This window comes from Microcaecilia unicolor, chromosome 3 (assembly GCF_901765095.1).
Source record: "Microcaecilia unicolor chromosome 3, aMicUni1.1, whole genome shotgun sequence".
Taxonomy (NCBI): domain Eukaryota; kingdom Metazoa; phylum Chordata; class Amphibia; order Gymnophiona; family Siphonopidae; genus Microcaecilia; species Microcaecilia unicolor.
In genome coordinates this window covers 283,106,179-283,126,480 of record NC_044033.1, presented here as the reverse complement: position 1 = coordinate 283,126,480, position 20,302 = coordinate 283,106,179, and the positions used below count along the sequence as shown (strand labels likewise).

At 44.4% G+C, this 20,302-nt stretch overlaps 1 protein-coding gene across 1 annotated transcript in view; it reads right to left on the bottom strand.

Annotated features, from left to right (window-relative positions):
* PCNX2 (pecanex 2) overlaps positions 1–20,302 on the bottom strand; it is a 1,017,260-nt gene that overhangs the window by 499,901 nt on the left and 497,057 nt on the right. Inside the window, exons 14-15 of the mRNA XM_030194986.1 lie at positions 17,902–18,012; positions 13,647–13,738 (exon numbers count right to left, since the gene is read on the bottom strand). Coding sequence (XP_030050846.1) covers positions 13,647–13,738; positions 17,902–18,012 — 203 coding nt within the window. The remainder of the gene's footprint in view (positions 1–13,646; positions 13,739–17,901; positions 18,013–20,302) is intronic.

The window sequence follows — 20,302 nt, the reverse complement described above, 5'->3', positions numbered from 1 at the left end:
GGTATAAGCTTGCGAAACTCTTTGGATAAAAATTGCCCTTCTATTGCCTTTTCGCAGGCCATTTGAATATTTTAAAGGGTCTATAAACCCTCATTTGTGGGCTCCACCACTCGAGTCGTGTATGCTTGTGGCCAGTTGAGACGTGTACGCTCCTGGAAGCCAGTGGGAAGTTTGTATACTCCTGACTTTGGAGACATACCCTGAAGGGCAACGTTTGTCGCAGACTTTGTCGTGTATGCTCCTGCGATCTGCAGTCGAGACGTGTATGCTCCTGCCAGTTGGCCCTCTATCACCTGTGATTTGCGTTCAAGACATGTGAGTATGTTTTTATTTCTCTGCATACTACATTACTAGATTAACACTGTTTTAGCCTTGCATACTTAAATATCCTGCCAGTATTTTAGCTTAGCTACTGTTTAGCAGTTACACCACATCCCTTACTTACACTATACTAGCACCACGGTTCTAGACTAAGTTCTAGATCACAGTTCTAGACTAAGTTCTAGATTAGTTTTCACATCCCTATCCTTTATTTTGACCAAGATGGCCACTCCCTTGGATAAGGTTGTCAATTTCTTTCCATATGGAGTGGAGGAGTGGCCTAGTGGTTAGGACTTTGGTCCTGGGGAACTGGGGAACTGAGTTCAATTCCCACTTCAAGCACAGGCAGCTCCTTGTGACTCTGGGCAAGTCACTTAACCCTCCATTGCCCCAGGTACAAATAAGTACCTGTATACAATATGTAAGCCGCATTGAGCTGCCATGAATGGGAAAGCGCGGGGTACAAATGTAACAAAAAAAAAAAAAGAACTTAAACAGTTGTGTGAAAAGTGGCATTCGAGCTGGTCCAAGCAGGATAAGAATTTGGACTGGCCGATTACCGGGTCATTCCAACCTGGAAAATTGCAAGCCTTGATAGCTTACAATGAATCCCATAAAACAGGAAAATCAAGAGCTAAAAACATAGAAGCCATAAATAAATTCATTCTCATTGGAAATTCAGATTGTAAATCCCTTGCTAATTTCACTGCCGGTTCACCTCCACACACGGAGGCGACCACAACCAGTGCTCCTCCTCCATATGAGGAAAAACCTTACCAAGCTGCTTACCTACGGTACTGCCTTAGGCTATACTCCCATACCCCCTGGCTATTGTGATAAGCCCCCTGTTAATGGGTCGTCTCCTCCTGACCCATCCCAACCTGTAACAATTACTCTTGATAGCCCAACAGCTGTACATATTTCTGGTACAGTGGACCTATCACCACTCCCACACCAGTCGGTGCCACAAGGCCCCATTATTGTTACAGATACAACAAAGTCCATATTTCACCGAGGATCCGACCCTAAGTCATGTCCTCAGCCACTGGTGCAGAATCCGACGGTATCCACCAATCCCACTATGTTACACCCTACACAGGACCAGAAACCTCCGCAAGAGACCTTTTGGAACTCTTGGGCTATTGACCCTTCTACTCTGTCCTCCAATGTTTCAAATCTCTTCTCTACCACTATGTTATCCAAGTCTGTCAATGAGGCTGTCTCTTCCTATAATACTACTCTCTCCTCTGCTCTGGATACTCTCGCTCCTCTTATTCCCCGTTCTGTAAAACATACCAAACCCCAACCTTGGCTGACCTCTAGAATCCACTACCTACGTTCCTGTGCCCGCTCTGCCGAACACCTTTGGCTGAAATCCCGTGCCCATGCTGACTTCATACATTTCAAATTCTTGCTGACCTCCTTCCAGTCTGCTCTTTTACTTGCCAAACAGGACTATTACATCCAGTTCACTAATTCTCTTGGCTCAAACCCTCGTCGTCTCTTTGCCACAATGAACTCTCTCCTCAAAGTGCCTTCATCTCCAACCCCCCTTCACTTTCCCCCCAGACTCTGGCTGAGTTCTTTCATGATAAGGTTCACAAGATTAAACTTGAATTCTCAACCAGGTCACCTCCACCTCTCCTTCCCTTAATCCATTCTCTCAACCCTCCAACCCCTGCCTCCTTTTCTTCCTTTTCTGAAATCACTGAAGAGGAAACTACACATCTTCTTTCCTCCTCGAACCTAACTACCTGTTCCTCTGATCCTATTCCCACCCATCTACTTAACACTATCTCTCCTACTGTCATCCCGTTTATCTGTCATATCCTCAATCTTTCACTGTCCACTGCGACTGTTCCTGATGCCTTCAAACATGCCATAGTCACACCACTCCTTAAAAAACCTTCATCGGACCCTACCTGTCCTTCCAACTCCCTCCTCCCTTTTCTATCCAAGATACTTGAACGTGCTGTTCACCGCCGTTGCCTTCACTTTCTTTCATCTCAAGCTATTCTTGATCCACTTCAATCTGGCTTTCGCCCCCTTCATTCAACTGAAACAACATTTGCTAAAGTCTCCAATGATCTGTTCCTAGCCAGATCCAAAGGTCTCTATTCTATCCTCATCCTTCTCGATCTATCTGCTGCTTTTGTCACTGTTGATCACAGCCTGCTCCTTGACACGTTGTCCTCACTTGGATTTCAGGGCTCTGTTCTTTCCTGGTTTTCTTCTTATCTCTCCCAGCATACCTTTAGTGTATACTCTAGTGGCTCCTCTTCTACTTCTATCCCACTGTCAGTTGGTGTACCTCAGGGATCTGTCCTGGGACCTCTTCTCTTCTCCATCTGTATTTCTTCCCTTGGTACTCTGATCTCATCCCATGGTTTTCAGTATCATCTTTATGCTGATGACTCCCAGATCTACCTCTCCAAACCAGAAATCTCAGCTGAAACCCAGGCCAAAGTATCAGCCTGCCTGTCTGACATTGCTGCCTGGATGTCTCAGCGCCATCTGAAACTAAATATGACCAAGACTGAGCTTCTTATCTTTCCCCCTAAACCAACATCTCCTCCTCCCCCATTCTCTATTTCTGTGGATAACACTCTCATTCTTCCTGTCTCATCAGCTCGTAACCTTGGGGTCATCTTTGACTTCTCCCTCTCCTTCTCTGCATATATTCAGCAGACCTCTAAAACCTGTCGTTTCTTTCTCTATAATATCAGCAAAATTTGCCCTTTCCTTTCTGAGCACACTACCAGAACCCTCATCCACACTCTTATCACCTCTCGCTTAGGCTATTGCAACTTGCTTCTTACAGGTCTCCCACTTAGCCATCTCTCTCCTCTTCAATGTGTTCAAAATTCTGCTGCACGACTAATATTCCGCCAGTGTCGTTATGCTCATATTAGCCCTCTCCTCAAGTCACTTCACTGGCTTCCTATCCATTTCCGCATACAGTTCAAACTCCTCTTACTGACCTATAAGTGCATTCACTCTGCAGCTCCTCAGTACCTCTCCACTCTCATCTCTCCCTACATTCCTCCCCGGGAACTCCGTTCACTGGGTAAATCTCTCTTATCTGCACCCTTCTCCTCCACTGCTTCCAGACTCAGTTCCTTTTATCTTGCTGCACCATATGCCTGGAATAGACTTCCTGAGCTGGTATGTCAAGCTCCATCTCTGGCCGTCTTCAAATCAAACCTAAAAGCCCACCTTTTTGATGCTGCTTTTAACTCCTAACCCTTATTCACTTGTTCAGAACCCTTATTTTATCATCCTCACTTTAATATTCCCTTATCTCTTGTTTGTCCTGTTTGTCTGTCCTAATTAGATTGTAAGCTCTGTCAAGCAGGGACTGTCTCTTCATGTTCAAGTGTACAGCGCTCCGTACGTCTAGTAGTAGGTTTATAGAGATTTCATTCAGTTTCTCCGACTCGTCAGAGTTGAATACCATTTCTGGTACCAGTATCTCTCCCAAATCTTCCTCGGTATAGACCGAAGCAAAGAATTCATTTAATCTCTCCGCTATGGCTTTGTCTTCCCCGATTACCCCTTTTACCCTGTACTGCTATGGATTTACAGCCTGTCTCACTAACACAGACTACTCAATAATTACCATGGATTCTTTTGGATTCGTATTAGATAAATTAAACCTTTATTAGAGGTGCTAAAATCTACAATGATTAAGATATATACAATGGTTAACTATATAAACACAATGATTAACTATATAAACGATCATTACATTACTGGTCTCTACATCTAAGCAATGTACATAAGTACATAAGTAATGCCACACTGGAAAAAGACCAAGGGTCCATCGAACCCAGCATCCTGTCCACGACAGCGGCCAATCCAGGCCAAGGGCACCTGGCAAGCTTCCCAAACGTACAAACATTCTATACATGTTATTCCCGGAATTGTGGATTTTTCCCAAGTCCATTTAGTAGCGGTTTATGGACTTGTCCTTTATGAAACCGTCTAACCCCCTTTTAAACTCTGCCAAGCTAACCGCCTTCACCACGTTCTCCGGCAACGAATTCCAGAGTTTAATTACGCGTTGGGTGAAGAAAAATTTCTCCGATTTGTTTTAAATTTACTACACTGTAGTTTCATCGCATGCCCCCTAGTCCTAGTATTTTTTGAAAGTATGAACAGACGCTTCACATCCACCTGTTCTACTCCACTCATTATTTTATATACCTCTATCATGTCTCCCCTCAGCCGTCTCTTCTCCAAGCTGAAAAGCCCTAGCCGCCGTAGTCTTTCTTCATAGGGAAGTCATCCCATCCCCGCTATCATTTTCGTCGCCCTTCGCTGCACCTTTTCCAAGTCCACTATATCTTTCTTGAGATGCAGCGACCAGAATTGAACACAATACTCAAGGTGCGGTCGCACCATGGAGCGATATAATGGCATTATAACATCCTCACACCTGTTTTCCATACCTTTCCTAATAATACCCAATATTCTATTCGCTTTCCGAGCCGCAGCAGCACACTGAGCAGAAGGTTTCAGTATATTATCGACGACGACACCCAGATCCCTAACGTGGAACCTTGCATGACGTAGCTAAAATTCGGGTTCTTTTTTCCCACATGCATCTTTTCTCACATGCATCACCTTGTACTTGCTCACATTAAACGTCATCTGCCATTTAGCTGCCCAGTCTCCCAGTCTCGTAAGGTCCTTCTGTAATTTTTCACAATCCTGTCGCGAGTTAACGACTTTGAATAACTTTGTGTCATCAGCAAATTTAATTACCTCGCTAGTTACTCCCATCTCTAAATCATTTATAAATATATTTATGTTTAAATCTATTTTATTGACTGACAAAACCGTACAAACAGTGAAGTACAAGACACTTTTGTTCAGACATAATCAGTAAATCAACAATATTTCCACAATCACCACAATTTTCTTTCACCTTTCCTTTCCCTTAATTGGAGAACTCCAACTGTACAAAGCAGTATACTATAGTCAACTAAACACAGTAACCTGTCTTCCTTTTCTCCCCCTTACCAACCCCTCCCATCTCCTCCCCCACCCCTTAGCAACCCTTCCCCTTTGCCCTCCGTTATTTCTGCGCAGCACTGGGACTCAAAAGTTCAACATATAACTACGTGCCGCAGAGGTCATAGTGTCCCAGAATGGGTCCCATCTTTGTTGGAACCTCTTACCAATCTTGAGTAAAAATCTTTTATGGCCATGCGTTCCATGCGCAACAGGTGCACCATAAGTGTACGCCACTGTTGCCTTGTGGGGTATTGGTAGGACAGCCACTCAGCCAGGATCGTTTGCTTACCCACAATTATTGCACGTAGTATAAATGCAGTGTATCCTTTTCTGGGCTTCGCCCCTAGCTTGGGGTGTCCAAAGAGTAGAGACAAGTCATAGTGCCATGGTTGTCCCCACACTTTGGCAATGTAGGCTATGATCAATTTCCAGAATTTCTGGATTCCAACACAAGTCCAAAACATGCGACCAACAGTTGCTCCAGGGGCGCCACACTTTGCACATTCTCCCCAAGACGAGTCCCATATAAAAGGCTCTCTTTGGTGGTATGTGCAGACGCAGAGCCATCTTGTATTGTAATTCCCAATGTGTAGCAAAGGCTGTGGCTTGTCTTATCTGCAAAATGTGGGTTTTTATCTGTTGTGTTGTAACTGTCACCTGTAAGTCCACTGTCCACATGTGCGCCAATCTATGATACTGCAGCTCCGGCGCTGTATCTCGTATGTGCCTATGATGGTATGACATCGGCACCCTCTGTTGCGATTCTAAAGAAAAAGCGGTAGAAAGTTCCTCTTGCACATCTTCTGTCAGTGCTCTCCATAGCAGGGATGAGACGTAGTGGCGTAGCTGACCATAGTGAAATATGTCACTTTCCGGTAGGGTATACTCCTCCTGCACATCTGAGAATGAGCGAATACGTCCCTCCCTAGTCGCCACCTGCAACAAGTACACAATGCCCTTGTGCTTCCACTTCTGAAATACAGGGTATATTTGACCAGGGACAAATGCACAGTTATCACATATAGGTAAAAATGGTGTTATTTTTGCAGAAAATTGATGTAACTGGCACACCCATCCCCATATTGCTTTTGCTGTGCTCATAATCCCAGAGTGTTTTAGCGCACATGGTATAGGTACGCCCGTGCTATGCAAATAATTGCTAAAGTGTACCCCTGGGGATAGGCCCAACTCCAACGATGTATTAGTATAATCACTTGTATTTCTATACCAATCGTTTATGTGTCTCATTCCACTGGCAATGTTAAGAAACTTTAAATTTAGGAGCCCCAACCCTCCGTATTCCACTGGTATACTTAAGGTGGAGACTGGGAGGCGGGCTTTTTTCCCATTCCAGAGAAACTTTTGTAATTGACTATTTAAAAGTCGCTCATCCCTCCTTCTCAAGTATAGAGGGATAGTTTGAAAAATATATATCCATCTAGGAGCAATAATCATGTTAAAGAGTGCGACCCTCCCCAGTAATGACACAGGAAGCGCATTCCAGGCCTGTAGGCTTATTTTGGTGTCAATGAGCAAAGTTTGTAAATTGAGGTCATATATACGTGACAAATCTACTGGTATGCGAACTCCTAGGTACTTAAGAGAATCTTTTTCCCAAGCAAGAGGGAATCTGGACTTCCAACTAGGGCAGTCGCCTCCCACCACCTCCAGAGCTGATGACTTGGACAGGTTTAGCTTAAGTCCAGATAGTCGCCCAAAGCTATCTATTTCTTGTAGCAAGGCCGCCATTGATCTAGGTAGGTTTGTTACAGTTATTAGTAAGTCATCAGCAAAAGCTAACACTTTCACCTGCTGACCGGCCATCGAGACCCCTGCAATATCTCTGTGGCCCATTAGTGTGCGCAAGAGCAGCTCAAGGGATATCACAAAGAGGGAGAGAGGGGGCAACCCTGTCTAGTTCCCCTCATAATTTCAAACTCACTCTCTCATATCCCATTGACTAGGACCCTTGCTCCCGGTATGAAGTAGAGGGCCTTAGTTGCCTGTAAAAACCATCCAGCGATCCCCATGGCTTTCATGGTGGAGAATAAGTAATCCCATCCCACCCTGTCGAACGCCTTTTCGGCGTCTAGACTCACTGCTACAGATGGGATACCCCCCTCCTGACAAGACGCCATAGCCAGCAGGAGATGTCGAACATTATGTGTTGCTTGCCTATTTCGTATAAACCCTACCTGTTCAGCGCCAATCAATTTGGGTAAGTGCTTAGCAAGCCTCTCAGCCAACATCCCTGCCAACAATTTAGTATCAACGTTTAGCAATGATATTGGCCTAAAGTCCTCTGGTCTATCCAGCGGCTTTCCAGGTTTTGGTATTAACGTAATTAATGCTGTGTTTGCATAGCTAGGGAAGCCTCCCTTATCTATCACTGCGTCATAAAAGAGCTACCTGTGCGTCCAGGGGCAGCATTTTATAATATTCCCCTGAGTACCCATCTGGACCTGGGGCGGTGCGCGGCTTTAATCTTTTAATTGCTTGTTGCAGTTTGCCCAAGGTCAAGGGGCCATTAAGTGTGGTTAATTCTTCATTGGACAAAGCTGGGAGTCCGGCTTTGTTTATATAGCTTTGTACCAACTTCTCATTGGGCAATGGAGTAGACGAATAGAGCGATGCAAAATATTTAGTGAAAGCTTGTCCAATTTTCTTCTGTGTAACTATAGGCTTACCCCGTTCATCCCTTAACACAGCTACTACCCGGGGTCCCCCCCCCCCCAATTTTTTATTACTCTGGTTAGTATCTCCCTGCTTTATTGCCGAAACGCTGCAATTTGTATTTATAGTAAATTGAGGACCTAGTCTCATGTTCCTGCAACATGGTGTTCAAGGTTATTTGTATGGCCTTCATTTTCTCTAGGGTAGTGGGCGTAGGCCTGTGCATGTGAGTTCTCTTTGCTCTCTCTAGTTGCTTTTCTAACAATTTGTCTAATTTATGCTGCAGACATCTACCACTCAAGGATTGGAGAAAATCCTGATCATAGTCATTAGGGCCACAGACTCCTACAAGTAAAACTTCAAAGCCCTGTACCCACACCCATAAAGTGAGGGAACGGCCGTGCCCTCCTCTCTCCACTACCGTCACTTTGCATGCTAATCCTTTGCAAAAGAGTATCGCTACGCCCCCCCTTGCGTCCCTTAGCGGTAACTGCATAGCACTCTCCCACCCAAGCACGTTGTAGTTTTGCATGTTCCACATCAGTGAGACGTGTTTCCTGTAAACAGGCAATGTCAGCTTTATGTCGCTTTAGAGCTGTTAGTATTTTATTTCGTTTTATAGGGGAAGTTATACCCCCTACGTTCCATGATATTATTCTAATTGGCATACCCTTGGTATTATATGAATCCTCCCATCACCTCTGCATGCCAAGAAGTGTCTTTGAACAACCTGATGCATGTAGTGTGCCCCAGTGCTTCGCATACTTTTTTCCTCAACCTGTGGGACTTCCGTCCAAACCCACATATTAACATTTTGGATAGGGCCCCTCCCCACCCTAACCCCCCGCCCCCCTCCCATACCTTTACCCCCCAAACCAAACAAGTACCCTTTTTCATCCACCCAATCTAGTCAGGTGTTGAAATAGGACCCCAGTGATCACTAGAGACCCCAAACTCCTCAAACTAACCAAACATTTTACATACACATAGTTCACTCATGAAATACTTAAGTAATTCAGCTCCCACAAAACGCTCCGCCACTCTAAAAGTAGAACCTAGATCAAAGAGTATCAATTACTTTGTTTTCAATTAAACATTTTTTTGCGTCTACCACTGTAGAAAATGTCTGCCACTTATCTCCTAAATAAACTTTCAGTTTGGCAGGGTATTGCAATGCAAAACGGATATTCTTTTGTACCAAGGTAGAACAGAGCAGGTGGTATTGCTTCCTTTTTTCTTGCACAATGCTGGAGTAATCTTGAAATATCAAAATGTTTCTGTTGTTGTATTTTAGCGAATCTTGTTTGAGTTTGAAGCCTTGAAGAATTTCAATTTTGTGGCGGTAGTTTAAAATCTTTGCGATAACCACGCGTGGGCAGGTGCGTTCTTCCCTTCTTTGGCCTACGCGATGTGCCCGTTCTATAACGACAGGACCCATCGTGTCCGTGAGGGCCAGCTCCTTGGACAGCCAAGTTTCTAGCCATGTTTCCAGATTTCTTTCGGGTAGTGCTTCATCTAATCCGACGATCCTGATGTTGTTTCTGCGAGCACGGTTTTTATAATCGTCCAACAGGCTCCGCTGTTCTGCTAGCTGGCGGCGCAGTGATACAATATCTGGGCTAAATCCGCGGGCGTCATCCTCGACCACCGACACTCGAGTCTCCAAATCTCCCACACGGATTCCCATCCCGTCCAGCGAGGTCTGGTATGCCTCCAGCTTGGCGTTTAATGCTGACCATTTCGGCTCCCAAGCCTTCTCGATTGCCTCAGAAAGTTGGGACAATTGTGCCTCTGTGAACGCGGGCGCAGGCGCCATGGGCTCCTCCGCCATCTTGGCGTCCCCGCTACTCACTTTACTCTTGTCTTTTTTTGCCGATTTTTGTGCCATGTCTGTTGGTAAAGCTTTAAGGTTCCGTTCCATATAACAGAGCTAGTCCGCGGGAGCCTTTTGACGACAATTTATACTTTAGTGGAGTCTGGGGTCTCGGAGCTTCGGTAGCGCGCTGCTCCCTAGCTCATGACGTCACCGGAAGTGCTTATAAATATATTTAAAAGCAGCGGTCCTAGCACAGACCCCTGAGGAACCCCACTAACTACCCTTCTCCATTGTGAATACTGCCCATTTAACCCCACTCTCTGTTTCCTATCCTTCAACCAGTTTTTAATCCACAATAGGACTTTTCCTCCTATCCCATGACCCTCCAATTTCTTCTGCAGCCTTTCATGAGGTACCTTGTCAAACGCCTTTTGAAAATCCAGATACACAATATCAACCGGCTCCCCTTTGTCCACATGTTTGTTTACTCCTTCAAAGAATTGAAGTAAATTGGTCAGGAAAGATTTCCCCACACAAAAGCTGTGCTGACTCGGTCTCAGTAATCCATGTCCTCGGATGTGCTCTGTAATTTTGTTTTTAATAATAGCCTCTACCATTTTCCCCGGCACCGACGTCAGACTCACTGGTCTATAATTTCCCGGATCTCCCCTGGAACCTTTTTTAAAAATGGGCGTTACATTGGCCACCCTCCAATCTTCCAGTACCACGCTCGATTTTAAGGATAAATTGCATATCACTAGCAGTAGCTCCACAAGCTCATTTTTCAGTTCTATCAGTACTGTAGGATGAATACCATCCGGTCCAGGAGATTTGCTACTCTTCAGTTTGCTGAACTGCCCCATTACGTCCTCCAGGTTTACCGTGAAGTCAGTAAGTTTCTCCGACTCGTCCGCTTGAAATATCATTTCCAACACCAGTATCCCACCCAAATCTTCCTCAGTGAAGACCGAAGCAAAGAATTCATTCAATCTCTCCGCTATGTCTATGTCTTCCTTGATCGCCCCTTTTACCCACAAGATTGTTTCACATTTCAAGCACAGTGAGCAGGCATGCCAACTGTAAAAAATCTTGTGATGTATCAGCACACAAACTTCAGCAGGATGTGGAGACACACTGGAACAGCACCTACCTAATGCAACACCATCTGGTTGAGAAGTGCAAGAATGCCAATTTATTCAGCATGCACCATGGTGGCATTAACACATCTTCTTCTGCAGAATGGGAACTCACAGAACATGTGGTAAAAATGTTGCAGCCATTTTATGCATCAACACTTGAAATATCTATTATTCCAGTTATTGCAATGTTGCAGGGCAAGATGCAGAGTTATTCTGATGATCAAGGTCTACTGCAGATGAAGGCTGTGTGGCATGATGCCATAAATTGCCGCTTTGCCTATCTCAAAACATCTCACACCATTGCTGTCACACTTCTGGATCCTCATTTCAAAGATGCATATCTTTCCAGGCAGGAAGCAGTAGCTGCCAAAGTGAAAATCACAGAATATTTGCAATCAGCAACATCCAAACTGTCCAAGGATGATGCAACCATAGTGGGACAGGCGACATCAACCACCCACCAGTCTGAGACTGAATCAACATCACCAGGATTGTGGGACACAAATGACAGCATGCCAAGAGAGTCTGACATCACTGGAACTGAATGGGAGCCACTATATGAACAAGAGCTAGAAACATTATTATTATTATTATTTATTATTATTATTATTATTTGTTGCATTTGTATCCCACATTTTCCCACCTTTTTGCAGGCTCAATGTGGCTTACATTATGCCGTAATGGTGATCGCCATTTCCAGAATGAGAAATACAAAGTGGTATTGCATTAAAGTTAATAAATGATACAGTAAATTATACGGTAAGTTAGATAATCAGTTCATTTCCGGTGTGAGAAATAAGGTGGTAGTGCATTAACATTCATTAGTGACAGAGTGACTGAAGCAGTCAGGGAAAGAGAGTTCGGTTTTGTCTAGTTCTGGTAGAGTTTCGTTGTCTGGTATTTAGGATGGATCATTGTGGTATGTCTTTTTGAACAGGTTGGTCTTTAGTAATTTTCGGAAGGTTGTTAGGTCATGCATTGTTTTTATGACATTGGGTAGTGCGTTCCATAGTTGCGTGCTAATGTAGGAGAAGCTGGATGCATATGTTGATTTATATTTTACTCCTTTGCAATTGGGGTAGTGGAGATTCAAGAATGTGCGTGCTGACCTTTTTGTGTTCCTGGTTGGTAAGTCTATGAGGTCTGACATATATGCCGAGGCCTTGCCATGAATGATTTTATGGACTAGGGTACAGATTTTGAATGCAATTCGTACCGGTGTTGGATCCAAATGCCGGTGGATGCCAAAACGCCAGAAAAATACAAGTTGGTGAAGAGAGTGTTTAGGTGTTGGGTCTTTGTAACTTGACCTGCTTTTGTAATGGCCCTTCGGACAGCATTTGACAGTTACAGGGAGCCAGATTGCGGGCTTGGTAGGGAGTATGAAATCCCTGCAGGGCCAGAGGTGCTGCCTGGCATTAGGTGGCCAGGGTTATGATGGATGGTTTGGGGACATCTGCACTTGGGCAGGGAGGTGCTGATGGCCGTCAGGAATGGCAGGTGGGACATAGGACTGCGGGGTCTGCATTAGTCAGTTGCTGCCACTGTTCATGTTTGTATGTAGGCATAGAGCAGCAGCCCAGAGCACAGGTGGGAGAGTGTCTGAGATGTGCATCCCCTTATTTCAGCCTGGCAAGGAGGGGCCTATAGGCATGAGAGACATGTTCTAGCCTTTTCATTATTTCTGGCCCATGGAGACAGGGGAGGGAGCCTGATAGCCTTCTCACAAACAGTGCATGGGATCCCAGTAAGGTGTGGTGGTTGCACATGGCTGAAGCTGGGTTCCTAACAGCACTGCAGAAAACTCACTGTGACAGGGTCCTCCTGATGAACCTCCAGGCCCTCATGGAGACATTCTGTAGTGGAAGATGGTGGTGCTTCTTGAAAATGTCCTAGGACAAAGAGCTGTGACTTCTCTGCTGAAAAGTTTGGCTCTCTCCTGAGAGACATTTTGAACCAGAATGGAAAATGCCCTTCCACATACAGCACCATATATAGATGTGGTACACATGGAGGGGATGTCTTGATATTGGCAGACGATGTTTTTTTTAACTGTGAGATCACTTCCACATGTAGACGTTTTCCAAGAGTGATTTTCCATTGACAGACACAACTATCTAATGATGTCTATGTCAGTCTGCGGTGCATTTTAATTGTGGATGGCTTTGGGGTGTATTTTCAAACACTGAAAAATGTTATTCTTGATGATCCATTATACCTGTGCTTTCCTGGGCGTTTTGAGATAAGCATTTTTTTAACTTGGGTGTCATATCAAAAATGACGCTCCATGCCACTTAAGCATGCCCTTACAAAATAGAACTTAGTTGCTTTGCTGAAACTTATGCACATAAGTGCAAAAGTGCCAGCATTCTGCACATTTATGTGTACATGTGGTACATAAATGCAGACAACCAGGTATAGAATTTCCTTTTATGTGAATGGTGCCACGGCAGAGTGTGGATTTATCTGGGTAATGGTAATATTCAGTTTGCTATCCAGACAACTCATGATAGACAGGTTATCTGGATATGTTCTGGCGCTGACTACCTTACCCAGATAGTTAGAGCCAGCCGTTATCCAGATATTTTTGGCTGCTGCAGCCAGTGTTTAAAAAAATACACTGACCATGCGGCTGATAACTGATCCTATATAATGGACCTGTACCTAGTTGTGCTCACCTTCATTGCACCAAAGCAAAAACCATAGAGTATAGTCACAGCAATGAGGCTTCGAGAAATACTACACACTGCAGACATAAATCCAAGAGAAGCTGCAATAAAAACAAAATTTTGCATTATTAGTTAGTCAGAATAATGCTAATTTGGAAAGGGAATCATATATACAGTAACAGGTCATGCAGTCGTAAAGATGTATACCATATTTACATTTTAAAAAATTACAGATGATTTTCATATGCAAGAGAGTTCTACATTCTTATGCAAAATGCTGTAAAGCTGCAGTCCTCTTTTTAAAACAACTATTGAATTTGGTTTCAGTACAATACTATAATCCATTTTTTGCAATTTATTAAGAACACAAGCAAAAAGTAGGAAAACCGTTCATAAATTCAGAAAAAAAAATCCTTCACAAAATTATTGATCCACAGGATCTTGCTGCAATTTGTGATTAAGCCATGATCTTCTGCTGGTTGTATGCATGCGGGTCAACATTTAAACTCTGTGCTCGGCATTTATTTTAATCAACAGCCACTGTATTTAAATTATTCTTGGACATTCAGCACTGCTATCTGGATAAGAGTAGTGCTAAATATCCAAGTAGAATGAGTGCTGCTGCTATCTGAATAGCGGTGATATTTTGCCCATTATCCCCCTAATTCTATAATCTTGAACATCCATTTTCACACTTAATTGCATGCATAGGTTATAGAATACTGCCAGTTACATGTGCAACTTAACTGTGAAATTAGGTGTTAATTGGTGTTAATAATTAGCAGTTACGCAAATAATTGCACTTATTTGATATTCTTTAACAGAGCAACATTTCTTTAGTGTGCAACTGCTAGAGTGTGGACAAGGGAGAGGCATGCTAAGGTTATACAATATTATCCATTATGCACCTAACTGACAGCAGTTAAGCATGAGAATTTACACCAGCCATTAAGTTAGCGTTAAGTGTTCATACCTAAAGTTAGTTGTGTAACTGCAGACTTAGGTTAGTAGTCTATAACAGCAATTACACATAGAATTCGTGTTTAGCACACATACTTTAGGCACCTAACTTTACACAACCTTTTAAGAACTACCCATTATCTGACAATTATACGGATAACTTTAGGACAGCTTTTTTACTGTCCTAAAGTTATCCGGACAGTATAAAAATCCAGAACATTACACTCTGCCCTCGTACTATCTGGGTAGTGCTAACACGGTCAGTAATGATTTCCATCATCACTACCTGAAGAGTGCCACCGAAAATTACTGGATATGCCTGCAGAGCGGCTGATACCACTATAAGTGCTCTTGAATATTAGGCCCATGATTTACAAATTGAAAATTGTGAATCTCAGCTCCCTTGTCACATGGAGAGCAGTGTTATAACAGGGTGCTTATATAAAATGTAGAAAATGTGCCTATTGTATGTCTACTAGTCAATATATAAGCACTGCAGTAAGCATTTTTTTTAAACACTGGGAATAGCATTTATATACAACCCAGACATTCGTTGCCAATATCTGAATTGTGGCTGATACTGAATATCTGGATACAACAGCAAGCTCCGTCCCAGCACTATAAAGCGGGTGCTAAAATTTACGCACCAAATACATACAAAAATGTTTAGACTAATGGCATAGATGAGTCGATGTGTGCAAATACTGGAATAAATGACAAAATTCTGCCTAAGCGCTATACTGTAAAAACATACCAGCCGATATTCAGAGTGATTTAAGCGAGCAGGAGGGGCTCCGGCCCACTTAAATTGCCTGGGGCCGCCCAAATGCCGATATTCAGCGGCATTTAACCAGGTAGTCCACTGAGTATCAGCACTGACCACACATATAAACAATGGGCAGATCAGGTGTGGTACAGGTGGTGGTGTTGGGGTGGAGACAGCAGTTATGCAAGTGTTAGCAATATTCAGTGCTGGGGCCTGTCTGAAACCAGCACTAGTACATGTAGTGCTGCAGTGCTAGTTGGAGGTGCTATTCAGTATGGAGCCATGGGTCCAGCAGCAGGCCATTCCTGCCATTAGACATGAATGCCAGCTGCAGAATGGTTGTAGGATGCAGTGGCGTAGGAAGGGGGGGCGGTGGGGCGGTCCGCCCCAGGTGCACGCGCTGTTCCGGGGCAGAGAAAGCAGGGAACCAACGGAGCCGATGCAGCTCCCAGAGACTACGTGCACTCGGCAGGGCGGAGCACTCCGGGGGGGGGGGGGGTTGCGCGCGCCGAGCTGCACCCGGGGGGGGGGGGCGCAGCGGCGACCCGCCCCGGGTGTCAGCCGGCCTCGCTACGCCGCTGGTAGGAAGGAATGGATCTGAGAGTCATTGCATTATATGGGGTTGGGAGATAGATTAGATGTTCAGAGGGGAACACTGCTTATTTTCATGCAGTATCATAGATAAGAAGCACTATTCAGGGTAGGGGAAAACGTTTTAGATGTGAATAGCTGGAAAATAGGGATATCAAGGCTTTGGGCCATCGGTGATGGCTGGGAGAGAGATCAAGCCTTAGCAAGTCATTTTTTTTCACGGACAAGTTGCCAGGCCAATATTTAAAAGGTCAGTCTGAAGGAAAATAAGTAGCTATAGTACAGCTAGCTAAGTTTATTTGAGGAAGAAATTTTAGCTACATCCTATCTAGCTAGCTTGGTTCCCCTCACCCACCTCTTGTTTGAAAATTGGCTGCAAAATATGAATAACTTTGTGCTACATGGAGTCAAAGACATCATTCAATTCATCACAAAATGCCACAGCCTAGATAATTCTTTATATAACACAGCTCTGCTCTCATCAACTTGGTTTACCTTTTATTATATTCCCCCATATTCTATATAGCGCGCCTAGAGATCCGTGCAGAAATATTCTATAACTATATATGTAACTTAATTGGCTTAACAAGCTTAATCTGCATTGATAACAGCACTTACAAGCAATAATAATCACTAACTGGTAATAATTAGAATTTACGTGAACAACTCGCTAAGCGTATTCTGTAATGAACTGTGCCTAAATTCTAATGCGCGTAGTTCAAAAGAGGTGTGGCTATCAGCGGGAAAATGTGCGATTCATGGGCATTCCATAATTTACTCACATAGCTACAGAATATGGCCCAGTGCACATAAATCTACGTGCAGGGATTTACACCATCTTTTCATTGGTGTAAATGGAGGCACGCAGTTTTAGGTGCTGGGATATCAACTAAGTATATTCTAAATATATATATATATATATATATATATATATATATATATATATATATATATATATATATATATATCTTGCTGCACCATATGCCTGGAATAGACTTCCTGAGCTGGTACATCAAGCTCCATCTCTGGCCGTCTTCAAATCTAAGCTAAAAGCCCCACCGGGAAGGCGGTAGAACGAGAGGACATGAAATGAGGTTGAAGGGGGGCAGCCTCAGGAAAGATGTCAGGAAGTATTTTTTCACAGAGAGGGATGCTTGGAATGCTTGGAATGCCCTCCCACGGGAGGTGGTGGAGATGAAAACGGTAACGGAATTCAAACATGTGTGGGATATGCATAAAGGAATCCTGTGCAGAAGGAATGGATCCTCAGAAGCTTAGCCGAAACTGGGTGGCGGAGCAGGTGGGGGGAAGAGGGGTGGGTGGTTGGGAGGCGAGGATAGTGGAGGGCAGACTTATACGATCTGTGCCAGAGCCGGTGATGGGAGGCGGGACTGGTGGTTGGGAGGCGGGAAGTACTGCTGGGCAGACTTGTACGGTCTGTGCCCTGAATAAGGCAGGTACAAATCAAGGTAAGGTATACACATATGTTTGTCTTGTTGGGCAGACTGGATGGACCGTGCAGGTCTTTTTCTGCCATCATCTACTATGTTACTATTTACTATGTTACTATTTTGATGCTGCTTTTAACTCCTAACCCTTATTCACTTGTTCAGAACCCTTATTTTATCATCCTCACTTTAATATTCCCTTATCTCATTTGTCCTGTTTGTCTGTCCTAATTAGATTGTAAGCCCTGTTGAGCAGGGACTGTCTCTTCATGTTCAAGTGTACAGCACTGCGTACGTCTAGTAGCGCTATAGAAATGATAAGTATTATTAGTATATATTGTACCCAAATCTAGGCGCCACTTATAGAATACGCTTAGGCAGAAATGTCTACCGAGCAGATTTTTTAGGCGCCGTATATAGAATCTGGCCCATAATGCGTAATGTTTTCTATACTACAAGAATAGTATGACATGCAGATGGTGAGATGTAAGTTACCTACCTGAGCCACCAAAAATCAGCATGTCTATTTGTTCTAGCAGATAAATACAGAAAGTGTTGATTTGAGGGAAGAGGCCAAGAAGGGAAATGGCAGGAAAACAACATATAAACACTGAAATTAGAAAAAAGCAAAATCTGTTAGGTCTTTCTGGATTTTCACTAAGCAGTCTAGTTACTAATGTGCATTACGGGGATAATGTATAATATTTGCCTCTTAACATAAGTTAAACAGCAAAACAGTGTATTATTTTAATAATGAGATAATAATAAAGAGATACAAAGCATGCAAACTACTTCATTACTATTCTAACCAAATAATACAAGAGACATCTTAAAGGGGCTGGTGCTTATCAAATTGAAGCAATTACCCTCCTCCCCCAGCAAAGATCCCCCCACAGTCAACCTCCTCAGAACAGATCCCCCCACCCCTCCCAATACCTACTAGGTACTTACCTGGTGTCTAGAGGCTGCAGCAGTTGTTTCTGCCTTATAACTCCAAGTAGGTCCTACGGTGAGGGGAGGTGATAGGGGATTGGGGTAGGTGGTGCCTTCATAGGGTACAGGGATCTTTGCTGGGGCGGGAGGGGGTGAGGAGGGGATTTGCAGTTCAATTTGATAAGTACCACTCCTTTAATATTTCCCTAGCACTGGGCTGTAGCTTAGTAACTGCCCCTAATAATGTGAACTCACTTGTACAAAAGCAAAAAGAAGATATAAGGGTCCTTTTACCAAGGTGTGCTAACAGATTTAGCACGCGCTGATTAGTGTGCACTAAATGATAAGATACTCATAGGAATATAATGGGTATCTTATCATTTAGCGCATGCTAAATCCACTAGTGCACTTTAGTAAAAGGATCCCATAGTAAGACAATTATTACTGTTCCTGCTTTTGGGTGTTTAGTTCTATTTCTTTAGCTTGTCATCATGCCTCTCTCTCGGGGCCGAGGTTGCCCCCGCTTTGTCCTGGACGATTCTGCAATTCAACTCCAACAGTCCTGGCTTGGTGAGATTCTCTTTAATAACACCAAAGTATGGTCCATTTCCAAACACAAATACCGTGTTTCCCCGAATATAAGACACTGTCTTATATTAATTTATCCTCCCCAAAACGCGCTAGGTCTTATTTTGGGGGGGATGTCTTATTTTTCTGGGATCGTGGTCGCCCCCCCCCCCACCCGAGGTCGCCCCCGACTCGAAGTCGCCGGGCCCCCCCCCCTCCACCCACCCTCCGTCACTCCGGAACTAAGCTTAAACTTACACCTTCGCAACGCAAGTTCCCAGCAGCAAGCAGCAGCAGGGCAGATCTCTCCTTCCTTCCATGCCCCGCCCTCGCCTGACGTACCGTAACGTCAGGCGAGGGCAGGGCATGGAAGGAAGGAGAGGTCTGCCCTGCTGCTGCTTGCTGCTGGGAACTTGCGTTGCGAAGGTGAAAGGAGTTTAAGGTTAGTTCCGGAGTGACGGAGGGCGGGTGGAGGGGGGGCCTGGCGACCTCAGGTGGGGGGGGCGACCTCGGGTGGGGGGGCAGTCTTGTCCAGCTCTCGGCGGCCCTGCTGCAAAAAAAAAGTTTGCTAGGTCTTATTTTCGGGGGGAGGGGGGGGGGGAGGCCTTATATTTACAGATGTAGCAAAATCGCTACTAGGTCTTATTTTCGGAGGATGTCTTTTTTTTCGGGGAAACACGGTAGCTTATGGGTGCTGCAATCCCCCGAGTTTCTTTAAAACAGGTTTCCAAAATACAGCTTCTCCCCTTATAGCTCAGTACAGTCACTCTGGATCTGGAGCCAGAAGTCACCGACTCCCTCTAGGCGCTGCCTAGGGCAGCGCCCAGCAAGCAACAAAACCCCCCTTCCCTACAGCCTAATGGGTTTAATTTGCTTTTCAGTTTTAGGAATTGAAGTAAGCTCCCCCCTCCCCACCGGCCCCAAAGCTCAATGTTCCCACAGAATGCAGTTCTTCTGGAGATTAAGATAGATTAAGTTTTTTAAAATACCACAGTTCACTGTTTCAAGCTCAAACCTCTTTTCCTTCACCTCTCATACATAAAGAGGTTGAAGGGACCCCCTCCCTTACTACTAGCCTCTAGCACCTGGATTCCACCCATGTGGGTCGAGTTTGAGCTGCTCAACACAAGTACCAGCTTCAGGCACCGCTTTTGATGAGAGAGCTTCAGCCAGACTCCCCTTTTCACATGTCCAGAGTTGCTGCTATCAAGCACTCTTCCACGTTCCACCCAAGCTAGAAAATAGGGCTGTTATAAACACTTTTAGCCTTCTTCCTTGTACCTGGGCCAGTTCAGAGATATCCATAGGTTCAATCCCAGCCGCTTCTCACCCTTGGGACAACTCCTCCACTCCTGCGACCAGTCCATCAGCTCTTCTCTTTGTACATCTCCCAGCTGTCC